General features: G+C 48.3%; 2 protein-coding genes across 2 annotated transcripts in view; both read left to right on the plus strand.

Moving 5' to 3' along the window:
* The first annotated feature begins 1294 nt into the window (after window positions 1-1294).
* Window positions 1295-6361, plus strand: LOC310833022 (uncharacterized protein). The gene is made up of 3 exons (XM_083715380.1): window positions 1295-1965; window positions 3485-3641; window positions 6303-6361. The coding sequence occupies exons 1-2, from the start codon at window positions 1356-1358 to the stop codon at window positions 3595-3597; spliced, it is 723 nt and encodes a 240-aa protein (XP_083571506.1). The 5' UTR covers window positions 1295-1355; the 3' UTR covers window positions 3598-3641; window positions 6303-6361.
* Window positions 6362-8666: 2305 nt separating this feature from the next.
* FSIP2 (fibrous sheath interacting protein 2) overlaps window positions 8667-24385 on the plus strand; it is a 40646-nt gene continuing 24927 nt past the window's right edge. The window contains exons 1-16 of the mRNA XM_083714248.1: window positions 8667-8835; window positions 9415-9540; window positions 10434-10595; window positions 11543-11632; window positions 12377-12516; window positions 13054-13198; window positions 13362-13472; window positions 14763-14907; window positions 15753-15857; window positions 16033-16178; window positions 17073-17130; window positions 18738-19337; window positions 20227-20348; window positions 21918-21996; window positions 23272-23353; window positions 24009-24045. Of these exons, the coding sequence (XP_083570374.1) occupies window positions 8728-8835; window positions 9415-9540; window positions 10434-10595; window positions 11543-11632; window positions 12377-12516; window positions 13054-13198; window positions 13362-13472; window positions 14763-14907; window positions 15753-15857; window positions 16033-16178; window positions 17073-17130; window positions 18738-19337; window positions 20227-20348; window positions 21918-21996; window positions 23272-23353; window positions 24009-24045 (2256 nt within the window). The 5' untranslated portion in view covers window positions 8667-8727. The remainder of the gene's footprint in view (window positions 8836-9414; window positions 9541-10433; window positions 10596-11542; window positions 11633-12376; window positions 12517-13053; window positions 13199-13361; window positions 13473-14762; window positions 14908-15752; window positions 15858-16032; window positions 16179-17072; window positions 17131-18737; window positions 19338-20226; window positions 20349-21917; window positions 21997-23271; window positions 23354-24008; window positions 24046-24385) is intronic.

Raw genomic sequence — 24385 nt, forward strand, 5'->3', positions numbered from 1 at the left:
AGTCTTGCTTGCAAATTTCCTAAAGGGATCTGGTTGGCTGCTGTGACAATAGGATGCAGGACTAGACGGACCTCCTTTTGGCCTGATCCAACAGGCCCATATTAGATTTTTATTTGTTTGAACGAAGTTTACAGGATTGGAAAAAAATGCATCTTTTCCAGTGCATTTCCCCATTACTTTCCTTATCACCAAAAGTCAGGGGGGTTTTGAGAGGGAAGAAGGCAGGTGGTTTGTCACACAAGAGCTCCAAATCAACTTCTATTGCATAACATGAACTTGCCAGTATGTGGCTGAATCCCGCCCAACCACCAGGAACAACCCGTATAGTCTGCCATGGTAAACACACTTACTTGGGAGCAAATGTAAAAATGTTTATTTTGCAAAAATTATATACTGCTTGATTGTAGCAAAACCTCTAACGGTTTACAAGAAAAAATAAAATTATCAATAAAAGAAATGACACCTTTAAAAATAAATTAAGAGTAAAAGAGATTAAACCACATTGACAACTACAGTGGTACCTCGGGTTAAGTACTTAATTCGTTCTGGAGGTCCGTACTTAACCTGAAACTGTCCTTAACCTGAAGCACCACTTTAGCTGCCGCGCTGCCGGAGCACGATTTCTGTTCTCATCCTGAAGCAAAGTTCTTAACCTGAAGCACTATTTCTAGGTTAGTGGAGTCTGTAACCTGGGTATGTAACCCGAGGTACCACTGTATGTGCCTGGATTGGTTTGCCTAAACAAAAATGTTTCTCCTGTCAGCAACTCTGCTGTAGCATTTTGCAATCACTGGAGCTTCTGGATCATGAAACACAAGGGAAGCCCCACACAGAACGCAGTGCAGTAATCCAGTTTTGAGATCCCCAGTACCTGCACTACTGAACTCTGTAGGGCTTTCTTTCGAGTAAACATGCCTGCATTGAGCAGTGTCAGTTAAAGAGTTGTCGTCCACGTTTCTTTCGCGAAAGGCCACGAGCAATAGAATGAGAGCGGAGGCCCGTGCCTTCCCAAATGGACCTGGTGCCAAGGAGGCTGATTCCCACATTCTTCGCCCCGGTCGCTTCTCTCTCCAAGCCTCGAAAGCTTTTGAGGAGGCAACAACCGTGGCCAAAATTATTGCACGCTTGCTTGGGCGCTCCGAAGAACAGGGGGCTCGCCAAATGCGCCCTGGGCGCACATATCTAACCGGTGCGCCCAGGGCGCACGGGAAGCCAGGCCAAGCGCGCGGCGTTTCGTGGAGACACGCAGCAGCAGTGGCAGCAGCAAGGACACCTTACGCGAGGAGGGATTGTGACACCTTGCGAGTGGCGCGCGTGCCGTCGGGAGGCGCCACCAGCAGCTGGAGCCGGGCGGAATGGAGAGGAAAGAGCAGCGGGGCGGAGGGCGGCGGACCGACGCCCACCAGGATCCGTGCGAGGGCGAACCCGGGGGCGCTGTGGTGCAGCGAACGCAAGTGGTGCTCCTGGCCGGCGAGCCGTGGGGGGCCGAGAGCGGCCAACAGGTCCTCAGCTCCTTCGCGCACCACGTGCTGCCCACAACGGGTGGCGGCTCCCAAGAGGCCCCTGGTGCCGAGCCCACCGCGAAGGCCCAGCAGCAGCAGCAGCAGCAGCTGGGCACTCAGTCGCCGCCCTGCACTTCCTCGGTCGCGCCGTCGGGGCAGCTGACTTTCTTCCTGTGCCGGGCGGCGTCGCTGCGGGAGCGGGCGGCGCGGCTGCGGGAGGTACTGCAGGGCGTGCGGGACCAGAGCCGCGGCGCGCCGGCCGCCCTGGTGGGCGTGATTGTGCAGCCGCGGCCCGAGGAGGAGTACGAAGCCCTGAGTCGCCTCGAGGAGCTGCTCCGCGAGGTATTCGAAGTGGAGGGCGCCTGCTCTATGGAGATCCACACAGCCGTCTTCGCTCCCGGCCGGCCCGACGGTGCCCTCGAGCTCCGGCGCGTCAAGGGCCGCGTCGCCACCAAGCGAACGCGTGAGTAGTGGTCGGGAGGCGATCTGGGTATGCTCGAGGGGGCGCTCTTCGCCGCTTTCAGAACCCCGTCGCTGCACAAGCCTTCTGTGGCACAAGGTGCCTCTGGGCATGTGCGCAGCCCTTGCAAAGCCCCGTCCTGTTTCCACACGAACTGACAAGTGCCCACCAATGGCTAGTTTAGTCCTCATTCCCCGCAAGGCTTTTTTACTTGCAATGTGATGGAGGAGAGTCTTTCTGACAGTGAGATTTGGGGGAGCGGGAAGCACTCTGGGTATGCTCAGGGGCACTCTTCATCACTTGCAACAGCGGAGGCTGAAATCAAACTCTCAGTGGCTGCTCAGGCTTGATGTGGGCTTAACTCCTGCTGTGGCCCAAGCTGCTTCTGGGCATGTGCAGAGTGTCAACCATCCCTTGCAAGGCCCCTTCCACTAGCTATTTTAGTCCTCACTCCCCCCAAGTCTTATTTGCTTGGCACATTTATTTATTACATTAATATACCACTCCCCCCCCCCCCGGAGCGTAAGGTGGTGGTGTACCTGGTGCTTCTCCTCCCCATAACAACTCTGTGAAGTAGGTTAGGCTGAGAGATGTTGAAGGGCCCATTGTCACCTGGTGAGCTTCCTTTCCAAGTGGGGATTCGAATCCAGGACTCTCAGGTCATAATCCAAGCACCAGCTCTCACAATGAAAGAGGAGAGTCTTTCTGACATGAAATTGGGGGGCGGGGGAAAGAGAGAGAGAGAGGAAAGGAGGCTTCAGGATCTGGTCCTGCAACTCCCAAGCATTTGTGAGATACTTCCCCCTCCACACCTGTACTCCCAAAACATCTTGAATGCTCCCCTCTGGGGCTGAAAGGTGGGCTACTGCTCAAAAAACTGTCAATCTGGTGGCTTGCTACTAGCTGCGTGGGATAGGAGTCACTCTGTGCGTGCCCAGAGGATCTCTTCTTCAGCATCATTTCCTGTGTTGCAGAAGAGTCAGTGAACACCCAGCAGCCATGGGCAAGCCACCCAAGCACTGACACTTGACCTCACACCCCTTTAAAAAAAAAGTCAAAGGGAGTCCGTTTCAAACACTTTCAAACAGCTCTTGCCCTCAGAAAGTTGTTCCAGGTTAATGGAGGCTGATGTGGCTGTTCCTTCTCTTGAGGCCCATATGCAATCAAATCCCCTGCTCAGAGCATTGCCAGGAATGCTTATGCTGGGATTTGTTTTCTGCTTTGATTTATTGTTCTGGGCTTCTTTATATATTTTCATGTTTTCCTGCTTGTGATCTGCCCAGAGGATGCTGTTAATGGGCATCAATATGGACGATGTTATAAGATAAATTGCAGCCACTTACCCTGCTGTATAACAAAAGGCTAATCATGCGACAGTGACATGGCAGCACCTGCCTCCATCTCCCTCTGTGGTTTCCCTGGGGGCAAACTGTAGTGTCCTTGGGTGTGGAGACTTCTCACTTTGCACATTTGTGGTGCTATAGAAAGGAATTGTGGTTTTTTTTCCCCCTCCACCCTCAAGTGAGCGAAACTTGGACAGACAAATCAAGGTTTATTCAGTTGTTGGGAGCTGCGCTGTCTTTCGGAACAATGGCCTACGGGGGCTATTACTTCTACCATCACCCGCCAATGTAAAGCCTTCTACTCTGCCAGGACTTCTCCCTCCTTACCTGGTTAAGGTGCGTATCAAGGGGAAGGAGGCATCTCCATAGGAACCTGGGGTGATGATCTTCTGCTCCCAGGGTAAGCAGGGGCATAGCCAGGGGGGCAGCTGCCCTCCCTAAATCAAGTAAATAAATAAAAACAGGAGTAATCAGAATAATTGAAATTGAAATTCTCGCTGAGGTCATTTGGATGATGCTGTGGCACATTCTAGTGACTCAACTGGCAATCCGACTGAACGATAGGCGTAATTCCGCAAACTGACCAATCACATTGCGGGTAGCTCTGTTCTGGAAGTTTCTCATAGTTTCCAGCATTTTTTCCTGAGAAGGTGCACCTGCAGGGCCTGACCAGTTTCTAAACAACTGGAAGGTTCCCACAGGCTATTTATACCCCCTAAATTAATTCCTGAGCTAATTAATAATAATAATAATTATACAGTAATAATAATTTATTTATATGCCTCCCATCTTGACTGGGTTGCCTGTGCTACTCTCGTGGCTTCAACAAATAAAAACGTCAAACACAGTAAAACATCAAGTATTAAAAACTTCCTTAAACAGGGCTGCCTTTCAGGTGTCTTCTAAAAGTCTAATAGTTGTTTATTTCCTTGACATCTGATGGGAGGGGGTTCCACAGGGCGAGCGCCACTACCGAGAAGGCCCTCTGCCTGGTTCCCTGTAACCTCACTTCTCGCAGTGAGGGAACCGCCAGAAGGCCCTCAGAGCTGGACCTCAGTGTCTGGGCTGAACGATGAAATAAATGCAGATTCACGCAGCTTGTAGCTCAGAGGTGGAGAAGCCCTGAAGGGACCTTATGATTTGGTCCACTAGGGTGTTCCCCCCCCCCAAAACCACACTCTCCTTCCTTAAAGTGAGCTCCCAATTGTTCCTTTGCAAGCGGGGCTTGCTTACTATCAGCTGATTGACACCGACAGTGAGTCCTTCTGGGATTACCCACCAGGAACTCCCTAGTGCAGCCAAGGGGCTCGCTGTCAGTGTCAAACAGCTGACTGGCTCTGAAAGAAAGTCCCTTAGAGGGCACAAAGCTGATTTGCATCAGCTTCAAAGGAGTCTGCTTTGCTTGCAGGCAGTCTGAGAAAGCAGGGCATGCAACTAGTCCCTTTGAAGGCATGCCCTGGATGGCTGCATGATACAGTCCTCGGGCAATCCTCATAAGAGGAGCCCTGTAGTTGGATCAGGCCAAAGGGGGTCCAGCTTTCTGTTCTCACAGGGGCCAACCAGATGCCCCCAAGCAGGACCCAAGTGCAACAGCATTTGAGTGCCAGTGGTGTTGGAAGTGGCAGGCACAAGAGGCTGTGCCCCTTTGGGGTGACGATCCCCACGTCTATGGAACACCCTGAAGTCCAAAAGATGCCCATCTTTCTAGCCATGTGGAAATTAGGACCTCTTTATAAGCGTGATGGGCTGGATATATATAAATTCAAATCTTATTGTGGGTTTAACATGGGAAATTGGATGGCTGTTGATTATATTTTCTGACACTAAAAAAAATCTTGTTTTTAACGGAGATCATTGCATCAGCTTGAGATAATATAAGCTGTCCTGGGGGCTTCTAAGCAGCCAGATAGCGGGATGCTCGTTTTGCACGTAATGAAATGGAGAAGTCAGAAAGGTTGCAGAAATGTTTTGGCACCACCCTTTGACATGTTGCTTGCCCTAGTGTGTTCGATCAAAGGAAGTCCCTTGGTAAGGGAAGGCCCATAGCTCAGGGGCAGAGCCCCTGCCTTGCATACAGAAGGTCTCAGGTTCAATCCCCAACAGCATCTCTCCAGGTAGGGCTGGGAATGTTCCCCACCTGAAACCCCAAGTGCTTCTGCCATACTCAGTTAGATGGATCAAGGGTCTCACTTGATATAAGGCAACCTTCGTATGGTCCAGTTTATTACATTCCTTTATTCAGAACCATGTGGACTAGAATCTTACCTTGTGGAAAGGGAGTAGCTCAGTGGCAGACACTTTGCATGCAGCAGGTCCCAGGGTCAAACCCAGAAACATCTTCATGTAAGACTGGGAATGTTTCCTGCCTAAAACCCTGGAGAACTGCTGCCGGTCAGTGCAGACGGTACTAAGCTAGATGGAATAATGGTCACACTCTGTATCTTATCTGCACTTGCAGATAGTTGATTTTAGACATGGAATATAAATCTACCAAAATCATTTTCTTAATTCACCCGAATCCTTATTGCAAGTTAATTACTGGAAATCTAAGTAAGCAATTGTATGAACTTGTTAATTTTTGTGAAGACATTATTGCTGCTTCTATTAGATGTATTATTAGTAACTGTAAGTTTTTAAAGCAGTTTTTAATGTTGCATTTTAAATTGTTGTAACCTGGTCCAGGTACCCTAGTGTGAAGGGCAGATCAATAATAATAATAATAATAATAATAATAATAATAATAATAATAATCATAATCATAATAATGTATTGTGACAATGAGGCCGCATATGGGTGATCATTTTGTACTTTTCTATTGTGAACCACCCTGGGCTCTCCAGATGAAAGGTGGTATACAAATGTAATAAACAATGACCATAATATAACTCTGTCTTTGTATGTGTTAATATTTCTCTCTATTAATATTTGCCCTTGAATTGTTGCCTTTGTCCCCTGCTCCTAATGTGGTGCTTGCATTTCCCTCCCCTTCCCCCGCAGGTCTCGTGCTCATCTGGATTTTCAGCTGTCACCCAGAATAAAAATGTACAAAACCGAAAGGTCTGACCTTGTCTCCATAGGGATCAGGAACCTCCTCCTGAAGAAGTTTCCTTATGGACAACCTTCCATGTGCCAAATGTGGGCGGGACCAGAGGTAAAAGTGGGTGGAGCACAGGTGTGGCGCTTGGCCTTTGTATAGCGGTCTGCATTTCAGCCACGGAAAAGTCAGAGGGTTCTACTCCTCTCTCCATCCTGCACCTGGGATGTGAACAAGGGGCAGCAGCATCACAGGTCAATGACACGTCCCAGCCAGGCAGGGCTGGAGAGGGCAGAAAGAGGCTGCATTCACATGGTCGTCGATTCCATTTCCCCGACTTTTCCCTAACTCTTAATTTCCACATTGTATCCGAGCTTTCCCGCAATGGAAAATGGCACATGTTTAGTACTCATTTCCATGTAATTGGCATTATGTATCTTAACACTTGCAAAGCACTTTGCTAACTGCTGCCCATGCATTAAAGGATAAGACAATCATTAGCTGCAAGCTCACGATGAAACGGATGCAGCACAAAAGGAAAAAGGAATGGGGAGGGTAGAGGAAATGAAACATCAGAGCAGCTGCTCCTACACTGGTTTCCCCCTTGCTGTGACGATCTTCTTGAGAGACAGGGGATGCAGCCCCACAGACAAAAAGTGGGGCAACTGAGAAGGTGGGGGTGGAAAGGGAACCATTGGAAAGGGAGGAGGAAAGTAGAATGTCCTGGAGGGAGAAAAAAGTGTGAAATTGCATGTACTGTATGAGGACAAAAAGGGAGAATAGGCACATGTATCAAATAACGGGAAATGGCAAAATGGCATAATTTTTCATATATTTTACCCGCTCCCCCAACCACCACCAGATCACAGATCACATCTATCTCCGTTAACAAAACCATGTAAATCAGGGATCTGGTGCATTGCAGCAAGACCGTGGTATGAAACCGTCCACAGATTCCACAGACTGAACCCTCATAGGATGTGTGTGTATTTTTATGAGAGATCTTTGCAAAGTCGTCATCCTTTGAAAAGCTGCCACTATTGTGCCCTAAGATGCGCCCTGCAATTTGTTGCTGGTTTTAAGGAGTTGTTTTAACTGATAATTTTATGGTTTCATTTTCTTCATAAACTGCTTTGAGGTGGTTGGTGTTTTTTTTTTTACAATCAGGCGGTGTATAAATTTTATGAAACACGCGAACAAGCACATCAGGCTTGCCCCTCTATCCATTTGTTCCACCATCCCCCTTTCTAGAGGTATTCTGAGATCAGTGATCATCATCACATACTGGGACATTCAATTCCTCCTGCTCAATGTGTAACATGGGAAGAACCATCTCTTCATTTCCGTGATCAATACGTGTAGGAGACTTTCAGCATGCAGTGCCCAATCTGCAAGAGGCACAATGTCCACAGAGGTATCCTGACTGTTATAGGTGAGTCCTCAGGATAGAGTAGTGTTACACACCAACCCAATCTCTGGGTGGTAAGAAAACCCAGGGGTTCCAAGTACAGTCGTACCTTGGAAGCTGAACGGAATCCATTCCAGAAGTCCGTTCAACTTCCAAAACGTTCGGAAACCAAAGCGCAGCTCCTGCAGCCAATCAGAAGCCGCAGAAGACCTGTCGGATGTTCGGCTTCCAAAAATAGTTCGCAAACCGGAACACTCACTTCCAGGTTTGCGGTGTTCGGGAGCCAAAAAGTTCGAGAACTAAGCTGTTTGAAAACCAAGGTACGACTGTACTTACCCAGGGTTTGGTTTCCTTGGGACAAAGGTCAGCAGAGACTGGGGTGTCCTTAGGCTATATGCTCTTATTTACATTTATATACAACACATAGAAAACTAAATAGGCCCAGGAAGCAGTATTTCAATACAACTATGGTCGAAAGCTTGGCAGATCTGTGATTTTAGTGTCGATCATCAGATGATGCTAATATTACTGCATTTACTTGGACTTGGGTTTTTTTTACCCATGTGCAACTGCACTCATTCTGCGTGCCTGTTTTATAGTTTTGTTTCTCAACTTTGATTTTTTAAAAATCTGTTGTTATAACTGTTCTCTCTGTTCTGGTATACATTATAAAATGAAACAAATATATTTGCAAAATAATAACAATAATCCCCGTGTTTAGCAAAGCAAGCCTGCTAGCATCCTCTGTGGTGCAGAGGTGAGTGTTTGGAGTCATTAAGAATCCAGACAGCAATGGTGGATTCCATCGCCGGATTTCCCCCCTCGGAACAGAACATCAAAGATCTTGAGAGCTCCACAGAGAACTGCTGGTGGAACTCCCCTGTTGCTAACAATGTCTCGGAGAGTTCTAGAAGGCCTCTGTGGAGGTGGCAGTTGGAGGCCATGTCCTCTGAGGGCAACAAGCCAGACTGAACCTCAAGATGACGTACCCCAACCGAGGGCTGCTGAAGGCAGCTATGGGACATTACCTGACCGAGAGCGCCCGGACGGCGCTCGAAGCTATGGAACCGGACGAAGACGTTGTAGACGTGAGTGCTGACGCCACCCTCTTTTGGAGCTGGAGTCAGGGAGGGGGAACCAGCAAGAAATGCAAGCCGGGGAGGGGAAATCTCTGACTCATGTTCCTAGGCTAGGCAATGGACAGTTAGTGGTCCACCTGTCCACATTATGGGACCTAAGATCAATCTGCTTCTGGGGGAGGTTTGCTCTGTGTCCCACCAACCCACCCAGAATCCCCCAACCTGATGCCTGGGGCTGATGGGAATCAGAGTCCAAAAAGTCTGAAGGATGCCAGGCTAAGGGCCGGCCGCCTAGACCACTGACACTCTGAGCACAAAGCTGTTTGGCCTATCCCATGCCCAATACAGTGGGCAAGCAGCAGAGTAGCTATGTAGCTTGAAAACATGTGCCTGAAAATAGGTTACTGGAACTTTGTGGTGTGCTTCTGGAGCTGCAGTTGTGTGAAGCAATTGGCAGTACCACGCACACACTGGCAAGGCGTGGGTTTTTTGTTGCATCTTCAAGAGACCTTTCTAAAGAAACCCTAAAGTGAATGGGCAACTGCAGCAACTCTCCCTGCTGACACGTGGATGTTTTGACTCTTCCAGGTGGGGCCTGGGAAGCAGATGCCAGCCGTGGGACCCAACCAGATCCTGGACATGCCACTCTTTACCAAAATCCCTTTCCTGCCAGGCTCAAACACTATGTTCTACAGGACCAATTTGGGTGAAAAGGTGAACAGAGGACATCTATGCACACACACAACCACATTTTAAAAAGGCGGGACTAAAACATCCCACCCACTCACCCCCCGGACAAGACCACAGATAATTTAAATCCCAAAGCCTGACAGAGGGGGTGGGGAATGGCCCAGTACCTAAAGATGTTTAATGATGGCTTCAGGTGAGGTTCCCTGGGGAAAGTGTTCCACAAAAGGGGAGCCACTGCTGAAAAGACCGTGCTCCAGTCCTAGACAATAAAGCATTCCAAATAGACATTGCAGTTAGTTCTGTGGAACCAGCAATGCACCTGGAACTGTGTTGACCCCCCGCTTCAAAGTAAGGTTCTCCAATCAGTCCCCCCCAGGGATACAACTCCTGACGTCCAGGCCAGCTGCGGCTGGTGGGAGTTGTACTCCACAAGCATCTGGAGACCCAACAGCTTGGGGAAGAAGGCTGCTTCGGAGTCTGAGAGATCCTTTGTTAGAATCATAGAATTGTAGAGTCGGAAGGGACCCCAAGGGCCATCTAGTCCAACCCCCTGCAAGGCTGGAATCTCCACTGAAGCATCCCTGACAGATGGCCATCCCACCTCTGCTTGAAAGCTTCCAAGGAAGGATAGTCCACAACCTCCCGAGGGAGTCCATTCCACTGTCAAATAGACCTTGCTGTCAGAAAGTTCTTCCTGATACTTGAATGGAATGTCCTGTCTCATTCCCTGACCCTTTTTGATGTATTGCTGTATTTCTGCACAGGAGGGGCTATTGTTTTGTTTTGTTCTTGTTTTTAGCGTGCATTTTGTGTGTTTTTATCTTGCCGTGAACCTGAGATCTTTGGATGAATGGTGGTATAGGAATAATAATAATAATAATAATAATAATAATAATAATAATAATAATAATCCCCAGCTTTACCAGCCATCTGCCACTTTTGACCTGAATGACCCATACTGCAAACTCATGGCACCCAGCTATAAGAGCCTCCACGACCCACACCTGCGTGCCTACTACAAGCGGAAAGACAACCTGCGGAGGCTCAAAAAGGCAGGCCACATCACTGACAAGAACAAGGCAAGTTGAGCTGCTCCAGACATTGATGCCGCTACATCCCTGTGCTTTTCTAGCGAGACAATCAGGACTGCAAAATGACAGATATAAAAAAACCAACACCATGCCAGAAACAGTTTTTTACAAGGCGATCAACAAACAACACCATTGATGTCACCTCAAAACAGCCTAGAAGTTATATTAAAAGCTGCAAATCCTATAGAAAAAAAAAACATCTTAAAGGAGTAGGGCTGTAGCATATCCAGGTAGGGCTGTGAGAGACTGTGCTTGTAACCCCACAGAGCTGCTGCCAGCCAGTGTGGGCCATACAGAGCTAGATGGATTGATAGGCAGCTTCCTGTGTTTATATTTATATCTGTCTTCTCTCCAGAGCCACGAGGACTAGAATCTTAGGGGAAGAGCTGTAGCATCTGAATAAACAGATTTCAGACAGGGACTTAGAATGTCAACACTGCTGGTGGGGAGCATGGAAGTGCACTGAGGGCTCTTGAACCTTTTCCCATGGTGGCTCAGAGATGGAAAGAAGATAAAGTCCCTACCAGAGAAGAATAGCAGATTAAGTTGATGGATTATGCAGAAACGGCTAAAATGACCAGAAGAGTCAGAAATCAGGAAGACCAAAATTTTAATAAGGAATAGGGGAAATTTATAATTTATCTTAAAAACCATCTTAAACAGCTAACATCGTTAGTAGGATTGGAATAACATAGTTTAATGGTGAATTTTGGACATAATGGAGATGTAAAAGATCTGGATTATCATGAAAGATGCAGGAGGAAATAATTAACAAAAGGACCCACAAAGGGGAGGAGGTCCAAGAGATTCCTTGGAATCGTGTTTTTATGTTGTATGTTGGATATGTGATTGTAAAACTTTAATCTGAAAAACCAAATTTTTTTTTTTTAAAAAGAACCTTTCCCATGGATGCCTGACTCCTTTTTGCCTCCTAGGTGGTGTGTACCCTGAAGGAATTCAATGAATACAGGCAGTACCTGACCTCCCTCAAGCTGGAGTTTGAGAAACACTACATCAGAGAACAGGCAAGTCATGGGACCATTTTTTAAGATCTCCTTCTGCCTCTGCTCAGCTGCTACAAACAAAGAGCATATTGCAAACTTGATAAGAGGCTTGACTTCCTGCCTAGCCTACCTCACAGGGTTGTTGTGAGGATAAAATGTGGATGGGAGAACCATGTGCACCATCTTGGGCTCCTGATGTATACAGTGGTACCTTGGGTTAAGAACTTAATTCATTCCGGAGGTCCGTTGTTAATCTGAAACTGTTCTTAACCTGAAGCACCATTTTAGCTAATGGGGCCTCCCGCTGCCGCCATGCCGCTGGAGCACAATTTCTGTTCTTATCCTGAAGCAAGGTTCTTAACCCGAGGTAATATTTCTGGGTTAGCAGAGTCTGTAACCTGAAGCGTATGTAACCGGAGGTACCACTGTATTGTGCTTTGTTTGGTCAGAATTGAGTATACGCTTCCAGAGTTAACACCAAATACATTACCTCTGGTAAATGAGCCACCGTAGCCGCTGGACGGCCATGAAAATTTGTGTCCCAGGCTTTTTAGATCCGTCTACCCCATGTACTACTATCTGAAACCCAAGGGGCGCATTGGTTGCTGGATGTGAAAAATATTGGCATTGTTTTAAGCTCTCCTACCCCACTAAATTGGTCTGATGCGGTCCTCTGCTCACCCAACCCCAAGTGACGACTTGCTGGCAGCAATGTCCCAAGCAAAAGCCCTGATGCCCACATCCCTCTAACCCTCTGAATTCCAGAAAATGCTTGAGAAGCAGATCACCAAGCTCCAAGACACTCAGCATCTTCCGGAGGCCGCCGACACGTCGAAATATCGGGACTGGATGCTGAAAGAGGAGAGGCCCACAATACAGGAGCAGGAGACCGTGATGAGGAACAGGTGCCCAAAGCAGATGGGTAGGGGGAGGAGTCTTGAGGGCATTTTTGCACATGAAGTCTAAAGCGGACCTTTGTGTGGTTTGCTGAGTGACACCACAAAACCAGCCTGCCCCGCTTGGGCCTGGTGCTCCTTTGAAGCCTCTCTTGCAATCCTCTTCTGCATAAACAGCAAGAAAAAACAGGAATTAAAAACAGGAGAAATGGGCCGAAACAATGAACTGCAGGTCGTAAGAGTTGGAAGGGACCACAAGAGTCATCTTCTAGACCAACCTCCTGTGATGCAGGAATCTTTAGCTCAAAGTGGGGCTCAAACCTACAAGTAATCAATCTCTTACCCTTCCACAAATTGGTTTGGGGCCACCAGATGGCATGCGAGGAGGGGGGGGGAATGAGCTTTCAGCTTTACATCAAGTTGCCAGACCTCCAGGGCCTACCTGAAGTCCCCAGGTTAGCCGAGAAACTTGAGCAAAGAAGAGGAAATGGGGTGAGGACCAGCCAAGCCATTCTAATCAATCCTTTGCCTTTTTTCTTCAAAAAGATATTTAGAGTTGATTAACCAGGAGCTGGAAAAACTGGAGCAGTTGGCAGAAGAGAACCGACAGCTCGCCTTGGCTCAGGACGACAAAAAGAAGCAAGGCTTGGAAAAACGCAAGCAGCTCCTCCTACGGAAGAAAATGGAAGAGGTAACCACAAAGGGAAGCTGGAACAGGAGGTGGCACCCAACCTCATTCACCCTAGCCACTGGGGCTGCTGGGAGTTGGGTCCCCTTTGCTGTTTTACACCCAGCTGAAAACAGGGACAGCACAGAAACAGGTGACTAACGGCTGATGAGTCTTTGTTTCCCAGGAATGGAGGAAGAAGGAAATGCTGCTCCTGATGAAAATTGGTGACGACGTTAAACGGGAAGCAAGGATTGAAGAGCAGAGGAGGAAGAGCAAGGAAGACAAGCTGAAAAGGGTAAGTGGAAGAGGGGCAGGGAAGGCGGCTGGCAGCTGTGTGGGTCTTGGCTGACATCTGAGCAGTCATGGTAGGGTGCCACAATCAGCTGAAAGGAGATTCTGACCAGCATTTCATCTACGTAGTTCTATATTATCCAGAAGTTCCCATCCTCCTAGCCAAGACCCTTCCCTAATGTTTACCCAACAGCAACCTTTATTTAGCAAAGGCCCCCCTGCAATGTTAGTTAAAAGTTTATTCCTTTTTTCAAAAACAATATGATTTTCATTTATATACATTTCAGTAGCAATTTAACAATAATTCAGACATTTCAATATCGACTTCCTTCCTCCCTTTTCTGTGATTTGTTAAATTTTATATCACCATTCCCTGCATATTATAAGTTATATTAAATCATTCTTTTATTCATCTATTTTCATATATCTATATTTTAAAAACTGCAGGTTATTACAATAGTCCTGCCAATGTTTTTATCTGTTTGCAATCTTTTTGTAAATATTCAATATACCATTTCCATTCCTTCATAAAAAGTTTGTTATCCTGATTTATTATTCTTCCAGTACGTTTTGCCATAAGTTTTTGTATCCATTCTTCTTTCGTCAGAATTTTTTTTTTTGTTCCTTGTACTTCCTATCAAGCATGGAGTACAGAGTTGTCTCTTAAGTGTCCTTCAATTGGTCAGTTCCTGTTCATTACGGAGGGAATGATTTAATTACTGGCTTCCTTTCACTTGCTCCCCTTTGGTATTGCAAAATTGCTCTGTTTAGACTGGAGAAATTAGAAATTCATCATAGAAAACAGACAGAAGGTACCGATGCCCAGTTCATAGGGGCAAAATCTGGCAAATCATAGAATTGTTAGACCGTCTCTAGTCCAACCCCCTGCAATACAGCAGCAGGGGATTGAACCTACAACCTTGAAGTTATTGGCACCATACTCTAACCAACTGAGCTATCCAGCTGATCATCATTGGGCAGTTGCCAAATAACTTGGTCCATGAATTACACCCAGTACTTGCTGTTGGGTTTTTGTGTGTGTGTGTGTTCCAGCTAGGCATGCTTAGTGGGCCTCCCACCCCCAGCCTGAAAAGTGGTGAGGCATGCAAACTAAGAATTCTCTCATGCTACTTCTGAGTGTCTATGGTGCAAAATGAAAGGGGCAGTGCCTTTGCCAGTTTGGGGGGGGGGGGCTCAACGTCTCCCCTTGGATCCAGCATGATGAGAGGTTGCAAAGGACCCTGGAATGAATCCTGAAACAGTGACGGGGCTCTGCCCTTTGTGCACCCTGCAGAAACAGAACATGCTTGAGAAGAAGATGGCTCACCACTTGAGGAAGCTGCAGGAACGCTTCCAGAGAGAAGGCTTCTTGCTCCCTCCTGACAAGATGGTCCACACGGTGGATGTCGGAGATCGGGGACCCCCAGCTAAAAAACGAGGTACATGGCCAGGAACGGCTTTCATGGAATGACCACTTGCTGCTCGCTCTCTCTCCCTCTCTCTCTCTCTCTCTCTCTCTCTCTCTCTCTCCCTAAGGCACCCCTGGACAAACCATTTTTTGTGCCCCAGTCCTGATTTTCTCATCAAGGCTTATGCGTAGGTTAAGCTATGTCCTCTCCTTATCCATTCCAGTTTGTTTCCTTCCTGACTTTCCTAGCTGCAAAGAATCCACTGTTGTCTTTAAGTAGATTTGTTGCGCTGCTTTTAATAACTTTTGCAGCCGTTCCCTGTTGCTGGTTTCCCCCTGTTTTAGATGATACACTATATAAGTTTCCTTTTTCTTTTTATTTTCTTGCCTTATTATTTATTTCATAAAATTTATACACCGCTTGATTGTAAAAAACGACAACTCCCTCAAAGTAGTTTGCAAAAAAAGGTGAATCGGTGAAATTTTCAACAAGAAAAATTAACATGTAGAATTTAAGCTGTGTGCCTTTGTTTGGATTGATAAACTGCTGAGAGAATCCCACTGAAATATGAAACCCAGTGCTTTTTTTCGTGGGTGGGGGCTGGGGGATACGCTGGGGTACGCATACCCCTAAACATTTTGTGAATCTGAGTTTGGTCTCATTGAGGGGCAGTATTTCAATATGAGTAGGAAAATGAGAGTACATCTAAACATTTTTTAAGAAAAAAAGCACTGTCCATGACTAAAGTTAAATACATTCCCTGCATGTCAAATGCAGAGGCTAAACGCCACATTCGGGGGCTTTTTTTGCTCCGCCATAGACATCTCAGCTATTTTAGAGGCTGACTATGATTATGATTATGGTTATGATTAAAGACTCCTCCTTGCCCAAGACAAGCACCGAGGAGGCCAGTAAGACCTCAACAATTGAGAGGAAGTCCACCAGCCTCCTGGACAAGAAAGGACCAGAGCTTCGAAAAGGTACATTCTGCTTTTTCGGGGGGTGCGGGAAAAGGAACTGGTAGCGGAGTCAAGGCTAGGGGCCCTCCAGAGAAAGACAAATGGTGTGCTTCACACTTGTCCAAAGCCCCCTGCCCGCTGCCCATCTTGCAAGGCCGTTCACTCCTGCCTCTTCTCCTTCTCTGACCTATCCCAGTTCCGGGAGGAAGCACCAGTGCGACCAGGCTGGGGAGCCAATTGTCCGCTGCCAAAGGGAAGAATGGGACTAAGCAGTCCATGACAAGCCTCTTAGCCTTGCCCAATGCAGAGGAAGTCGCAAGCAAGTCTGCCGCATCCCTGGAGGTGAGTTGACCTGGGGTCAGAATCCAGTGGCCGAGTTGTGCTCTGAAGGCCGCCAACTCAGGAAGAGGGCAGCTGGCCTGGCTGTATGAGGGCCCTATATGTTGGAAACAGTCAACAGACATTTACAATGCATGCAGTGATGGTCACTAGTTCAGTGTTTTTCAACCTTTTTGGGGCAAAGGCATACTTGTTTCATTAAAAAAATCACGAGGCACACCACCATTAGAAAATGTTAAAAAATTTAACTCTGTGCCTATATTGACTATATATAAAGTAATTCTCTTGAATAGGAATCAAATAAACACAAAGAAAGTATTTTATAATTACTTTATTATGAAATAGTAAGTAAACAGAAATATGAAAAATTATAAAATACTTCATTTTTTAATTTTTTTGATTTTTCGATTTTTCCCACGGCACACCAGGCAACATCTCGAGGTACACTAGTGTGCCACGGAACAGTGGTTGAAAAACACTGCACTAGTTTAAAGGACTTAGGAAAGAGGATTGGACAAAATAATGACATAGAGGTTTTGTTCTGCCTCCAGAATAGATTCGAATTACCAGTCTCTGGGGACCTACAAACTGCTTATATATATATTAATATGTGGTATATAAATCTTGCTAAATAAATAGTGGGGGAAATATGCTCTCCTTCCCAGTGCTAGCTGGAGATGCTACTGGGGGTTGAACTGGTCCTCTTTTGCATGCAATGCAGGAGTTGTTCCATCAGGCCATTCAGCAGGGCCCTTCCTGGGGAAAAACTGTGCTGGGCTGGAGGGTTCTCATCCAGCATGGCTCTTTCTGTGTTCCCATTTGGGCCTATTGCAGCCTAGTTCCAACCCAAATGAGTCTGTTAAAATGCCTGCCTTTTGTACTGCTTTTTCTTTGCAGCATGAAGGTGCTGTTAGCGAGAGAGACCTACAGAAAGAGATTCTTGAATTGGAGCCAGGTGAGAGGCTCTTCCTAGTCTCATTCCGCAAGGTGGATGAGGGTGCAGGGTATGGACTGTGGGGTTTTCGGTGTCTTTTGCTGAAACACTGGGAGAACTTGGTTTTATTTCGGGGTGGCAGAGACAAGGGCTTAAAGAACTGGGATATTCTTGAACTGATTGATTCAGGGGTTGCCAGCACAGCATCTCTGAGTACCCCCAAAGGCCTTGCCTGGTGCCCATTGGGCAAAAGTCATTGTGGTGTGATGGCTTAGGGTATTGGACTTGTTGGCTGGCAAGCAAAATATAGCTATATAAAAGGAGAATTCCTGGATGCTAAGATCCAAGTTTGGGGTGAGTACTCTTTGGTGAGAGAAGCCCAGCAGAAATTTAAAATCACAAAACATGCTGCAAGCTAAAACATGGAAATATAGGCTGTTATATCTTTAAAATATGCCCTTCTGAGTTCCAAAATAGTCCTCTCTTCCCCCAGCATAGTAAAAGACCATACATTTGGTATGTTAAAAATTGTTCACCTACAAATTCTCCAAATGTCAGATTCATGTGCTTTTTCACACAGCAGTAAAAAACCAGAGGCAATAAAATTTGGCTTAGTTACACAGTGGTGAAAGTTCCTAAATTATTGGTATATGAACACAAGAAAGGCTTGTTAGAGCCGTGTGGTTAAGCAGGAGCAACCAGATCAAAACCGCTTCACATGCTGAGATTCTCTGGTTGACTGGAGTACAACAACAGGCTCGATTACCTTCTTCCCTGATGGGGAGTGATCTAGCTAAACCTGACAGGACAGCTTACTGTATGACATTAACCCCTTCATGCATTAATTAGATATAAGCATGTTGGTTATATGAGGCTGATTATCCTACAGGACTAAGACCTGGGTGTGACCAGGGTTCAAATCCCCACTCAGCCACGAAACTCCCTAGGGTGATATTGGGGGACAGTCACTGCCCCTCTCAGCCTAGCCTCCATCACAGGGTCATTGTGGAGATTTAATGAGTTGGGGGGGAATATTCGTTGGGAAAGAAAATTTAGGTATAAAAAAAGAATTCCCTGGATGCCAAGTTCCAGGTTTGGGGCAAGGATCTGGTGAGAGAACCCCAGCCAAGATTTAAAATCATTGAATATGCAGCAAAGCAAAGCGTGGAAATATAGGCTGTTAGAACTTTAAAACATGCCCTTTTAAATTCCTTCCAAAGTTCCCACTCCCCCTAGCAGAAAATAATATGAAACCATACAGTAAAAGTATAAGAAATTAAAAACAAGTTAAAAGCAAAAGAATTAAAAACAAACATCAGTAGACCATTGTGGGAGATGTATGCTTAATTGGACTGGTGAAATAGAAAAGTTGTCATCAGGCATTTAAAAGGTTGGCAGAGAAGCTGCCTGCTGGATCTCTAGTGGCAGAGAGTTCCACAGGACAGGGTCAATGACACCAAAGGCTCAGCTTGTTCAGTTTGTTTATATTTTCAGGTTCAGTACTTAAAAACAAGTCACCAAAATCTCAAGCTGTCATTTATTTATTGCCTGCCCTTCAGCTACCATCCCAGGGCAGCTTCCAGCATTAAAACTCACCCATCTTAGATGTCACCTTTTGTCCTGTGCAGTGGGCGAGGCCATCACTGGTCCAGGCGGCGGCAGCAGCAAAGTTTCCTTCAGCTCCGGCAAAGACCTCACATCGCTGACCAGTAACACCAACCCGCCGACAGAGATTGCCTCCAGTGTTGCAGAAAGCATGAATGAGAAAATCACACCCTCTGCCTCTGGCGGAGTCATCAGCAACGAGGGTGGCGTGTCAGGGTGTGGATCGGCTGGTTGCGGAAGCAAGGGGTCCTGTTGCGGATCGGCCGGTTGCGGAAGCAAGGGGTCCTGTTGCGGATCAGGTGGTTGCGGAAGCAAGGGGTCTTGTTGCGGATCAGGCGGTTGCGGAAGCAAGGGGTCCTGTTGCGGTTCACGCGGTTGCGGAAGCAAGGGGTCCTGTTGCGGATCAGGCGGTTGCGGAAGCAAGGGGTCCTGCTGTGGATCGGCCGGTTGCGGAAGCAAGGGGTCCTGCTGTGGTTCCGGTGGATGTTGCAGCAACAAGTCTGGCTTTGGCTCAGGCCGACTCTACAGGCATAGTGGGAAAGTGACCGGTGGCTACGATTCCAGTGGCGGCAGCAGCAGCAAGCACGGAGGGAGCGGCGGCAGCGGCAAGGTCCCCGTCGATGGTAAGTTTAATGGCTTGGCAGAGTGGCAGGATCAAAGCTCGACCTGAAATATACAGGGCAGGGAGGAAAGTTGCAGAGCAGATTCTGTGTGCTTGCAAAAGTTTCTGTTTTCCAGGTTCTTAAGCACCCAGGGAGCTTCCCTGAGTGTGGAAATCTCCCTGTTCTAGACTGCCAAGCTGTTACCCACAGACTGGCACTGGAGCAGAAACAGGGGACAGAGTTAGCCCATCGCTGCCACACAGCTTTATGTGAGGCACACACCTTATGCACATGCAGAACGTAAGGAGAACCTGCTGGATCAGGCCAATGTCCCATCTAGCCCAGCATCCTGCTCTCACAGTGGTCAGCTGGATGCTAAAGTAGGAAGCCCTCGAGCAATACCTGAGTGCAACAACAGCACTCTCTGCTTTTAAATCACTGCAACTGTCAGGGACTGGCTAGATAAAGAGGAGTAGCCAGGGAAGCCCCAGGGGAGGAAAGCTCAGACCCCAGGGATTGGTGGTGGGACACCAAGGAGAGGTCAGAAGGAGAAGAGTGGGATGCTGAAGGGGTTGCAGGCTTGAGCAGGGGCTGATAAGGGACAATTCACAGGCTAAACTCACTACTGGTCTTCCAGCTATGCTGAACAGAAAGCAACAAGACCATTAAGTTCTGCAAACAGGAATCTTTTAATTAACATTGAAGAGGACCATTGCTGAGCAGGTCTTTACAGTGAATATGAATGCTGGATCTTGGGCACGGGGAGATATTGATCTTGGTAAGCAACACTAGAATTGCAGCGTCAGTGGCAGGGTGCCAGTGGAGCGCCTGGGTGGGCAAAGAGCCAAGGTCAAGGTTTTCCAGATCTCTGTGCCTCAAATACCAGTTATGCCTCCCCCTTTCATTCTAGGAGTGTCCAATCGATCATCCTCGAAGCCTTCCAACAAAGCCAACATCTCTTCAGCCACCCCCCATCATACTGTTAACGAGGGCTCTGGCAAAGGGAAGCAGAAGAAGCGAGCAACCTTAATGGTACATGGTTGAAATGCTCAATGGCAAAAAGTTAAAAGCTGCCCAGAGGAAGTAGCGTCAGGCTCAAAATGGGTTGGGAGTTGCCAGGGATTGTGTGGGGGAGAGTGGAACCAGTGGTGTAGCGTGGGGGGTGCAGGGGGGGCTGGCTGCACCGGGCGCAACATCTGGGGGTTAGGGTTAGGGGGCGCAAATCCAGGGGTCAGGGGGGGAAATCCACGGGTTAGGGGGTGCAAATTACTTGCCTTGCCCCGGGTGCTGACAACCCACGCTACGCCACTGAGTGGAACAGATCATCTGCTGGAGATGTTGTCTCAGCCAAGGACCAAAAACATCTGAAGGTTCAAGACCTTTCTTTCCAGTGGCTTTGCCCCACCTGGGAGGCCGTCTACAATCCTTAAAGAGCCCACAGCTTATTTTTCAGAGCCAGTGAGGCATAGTGGTTTGAGTGCTGGACTAGGACTTGGGAGATACCAGGGTTCAAATCCCTCAGCCAGCCACAAAGCCCACAGGGTGTTGTTACCTTGGGATCCAGTCGCTGCCTCCCAGCCTAGTCTACCTTATAGGGTTGTTGTGAGGATAAAAATTTAGAAGAGGGGGACCATGTACCAGTGGCGTAGCGTGGGTTGTCAGCACCCGGGGCAAGGCAAGTAATTTGTGCCCCCTAACCCGGGGCAAGGCAAGTAACTTGCGCCCCCTACCCCCTAACCATGGTCATTAATACTGACGGCTGTACTCTGGGGCAAACTCCGTGGTGACTACTGCCCTCCGTGGTGTTGTTTTTGCAATTAAAGGACCCCTGCCTCAAATAAAGCATCTTGGGGATTGGGGACTGGGATTTGCCAAGGGAGCTGGGAATTGCAGTTCAGTGGCGGGTCAGGGGGAGAGGGTCCCTTCCGCGTCTGGGTGCCGCAGGCCCCTTTGCGCCAAGATGCGCGTCTTTGGGCGTCGCGGCGCAGCCTTCTCGGTCTCCCTCCCTGGCCCGGCTAGCCCCGACGCGGCTTCTTTCTGGCGCGGGGAGGGGGCGCCTCTGGGGCCAGTGCTTCGGCCGGCCTCCGGCGCGGGTGGGTGGGCCCCGTCGGGGCGGGTGGGCGGTCTTGGCGCGCAGGCACTAGAACGCAGGTGGCTCCGGCTGGGCGCTTCATTCGCCGCCGGTGGCGCGTTTGGCGGGCTGCGCGCGTCCAGACAGCGACCCGAGCCTGGGCGGCGTGGCGCTTGGTGCCGGAGCCTCCGCCTGCAGCGCCCCGTCGGGAGACCCGGCCGGAAGGAGCCTCGAGCGGGCTGTCGGACGCGGCTGAAGCAGCCAGGGCGGCATGGCAGGCAGCGGCTCCTAGGCGACTCCGGAGGCAGCAAGCGCGCCCCCCCAGAAGTTGCGCCCGGTGCGGCCGGCCCCCCTTGCACCCCCCACGCTACGCCACTGCCATGTACACAACTTTGAGCTCCCTGGAGGAAAAGAGTAAGATATAAAGGCATTCCTCAAACTTTGGGGTGGCTTAAAATTCATCTGGCAAAGCAGCAGGAGACTCTCAACGGATGCTAACAAATACTTCTGCTTTTAAATGTCTGCTTCAGTTTGCCCAGAGTGAGAAGGAGAGTCAGCCCAAGGAGAGGAGCTCAAGCAAGAAGAGGAGAGTGGAGAAGAGCAAAATAGGTACAGAGCATACTGAACACAGGCCCCACATGGCGAGAGAGGCAGGTTGGTTGCCTTCCAGGCTTCCGGAAGTGGCCATTTAGTATCCTAAGCATCTTTATGGTGTGGTGTTTGCTGTGTATGTGTGTGTTTGACATATGCTGTTTGACAGTGGAACTGCCTCCCTTGGGAGGTTGTGGACAGAGGCGGAGCTAGTTGCTCCGGCAACTGGAGTGGCGCACATGCTGTGCACCGGGGGGGGGGGGCTAGCTGCCCATGGGGGCGGGGTCAGCATCCCAGGAGGGCGGGGCAGCAATGTCACTCCACCTCAGGGATGACACCCGGGGTTGACCGCACCCCCCCTTCCTCTGCCAGTGGTTGTGGACTCTCCTTCCTTGGAGGTTTTTAAGCAGAGGTTGGATGGTCATCTGTCATGGATATTTTAACTGAGATTGAACTACCAGATGACCCTTGGTGGGGGGGGGGGGGTTAGACTATATGACATTTGGGGTCCCTTCCAACTCTACAATTCTATGATTCTAGAATGTGTGTGTGTAAATACCCACTGATTTGAGCCTGTTCTCTGCTCCCCAACCTTCTTTTAAATGGAAAAAGGGTCTTCTTGAATTATTGTGAAGTGGGAAATGCATTTTAGCCCTGTCCACGGGGGCTCAGGTGGCCTCAGTCGCTCAGAATGTCTTTTTCATGCTCCAGCTGGTTCACTAGCCCCAGCCTCTTTTGGACAGAGGTGACTTGACCATTGTACTCCACATGCTCTGGTGACTTCCCTTGTCACCATCGCATTACCACTAGCTTCCCATGGGATTGGAGGTGGGGAAGAAGAAGTGGGAGAGAACACGGGTTCCTGGCAGGCTTGAGTCCCAGGATCTTTAATTTCACAAGTCAAGCCCTGGCGGAGGGTGTGGCCAGCCCATGTCTTGACCCTGGTCTGAGCTGAGAAATGGAGGTCTCCATTGAATGTAGCTTTCCCATCATGGATTTGGCAGTGCAACTCACAGAGCTAAACACATTGTTCAAATTATACCTGTAAGTCTGGGTCTGGAAGCAGATTGGATATGCCCTGCCCAGGCTTGATTTTTGAAATTAGAGAGGCTAGGCCTCAAGTTTATTTCAGTTCACGCATAAAGCCCTGGGCAGGGCGCATACAGTGGGCTAAAGGGGGAGAGGCATTGCCCCATGTGTCCCCTCCCTCACTGTTTCCCCACCACCACTAGCTTGGATTGTAGTTGCAACCCTGACAGGATTATTAATCCCCAGGTCTATCTCCTCTTGCAGAGCGTATGGCCTCAACATCTCAGGAAAATGAGGATTCTGAGTCCTCTTACTCAGCTTATATCCACCAACTGCTTTCTACTTCGTAAGTGCCCCAGAGAGAATTGGAACAAAGCATGATAAGGAATTTGCACAGATCTCCTCTACTCTAGAGAATGGATAGCCAATGTAACTGCCTCTCAGATGTCCCCCAGCTGCAGCTCACATCAGCCCTGCCAGCCAAGTGAAATACAGCAATTAGATTTTAATTAGAAATGCAGACCATCTTTCAAGAAAGTGCTGTTGTTCAAACTGCTAGTGAGAAGTAGGGACCCCGTTCAAGAAAAGGCGAGATGTGCCTAGCCTCTGCTTGGTTATTCCCCACCCCCACCCCATCCTCTGCTTTCCTTATGCTAATCCGCCACATGCAAACTTGAAAGTCTTGTTGTTGCCTTGTTCACTTGCCAGAGCTATGGCTTGGGGGCTCTGGTTGATGGATGTGATTGATCCTGCTCTGGAAAAAAAAATCCCAAGAGTTCCCTTCCCCTTCTACACCAGAACTGCCCACAACAGAGTTGACTCAATTGCTTGGGCTAGGAAGCTGTTGCCGTGATATTCATTGGTGCGCCAGTTGGCCAGATCACCCCTGAACGAATTGAAGTGGCCCAATCCTAGGCACATGTAAATACAACTTCACTCCAACATTTTGACTTCCTCTACTTTTTCTTTTCTTTACTCCCCCCTCCTCCCTTTTCTTTCAGAGACCAGTCAGGAATCCGGGAAAGCCTAAGAGGAAAGGTAGGTTGCTCTATGAATTGTGCTGATACATTTCACAGCAGATGTGCTGAGCAGTTTTAAAAGGTTCAGACCGCCATCTTGATTTGAAATGGTGTCCAGTTGCATATCAAAGCATAGCTGAAACACTCATCAAACTCAGGAATGTGCATGGAAAATTTGATTGCAAACTCCTTGGAAAAACATTGCATGGGGAAGGGTTATGCCCCCCACAGTTTTGCCACCCAGTCAAATTCAGAGCCTCCCACCTTCCTGACTACTTTTGGATGAAAATCAAAATGTTGGGTGCTCTGTTCAGGGACCCTCCCTAAACATCATACCTGAGCCAGGTATGAATGTGAAG

Source organism: Podarcis gaigeae, assembly GCF_964106915.1.
Source record: "Podarcis gaigeae genome assembly, chromosome: 15".
Taxonomy (NCBI): domain Eukaryota; kingdom Metazoa; phylum Chordata; class Lepidosauria; order Squamata; family Lacertidae; genus Podarcis; species Podarcis gaigeae.

What these genes read in the sequence shown, in the direction of transcription:
- LOC310833022 (XM_083715380.1), top strand. Translation starts at nt 1,356, where the DNA reads ATGGAGAGGAAAGAGCAGCGGGGCGGAGGGCGGCGGACCGACGCCCAC. An exon ending in CGTCGCCACCAAGCGAACGC is followed by an intron (nt 1,966 to 3,484) that starts GTGAGTAGTGGT and finishes TCCACCCTCAAG; the next exon opens with TGAGCGAAACTTGGACAGAC.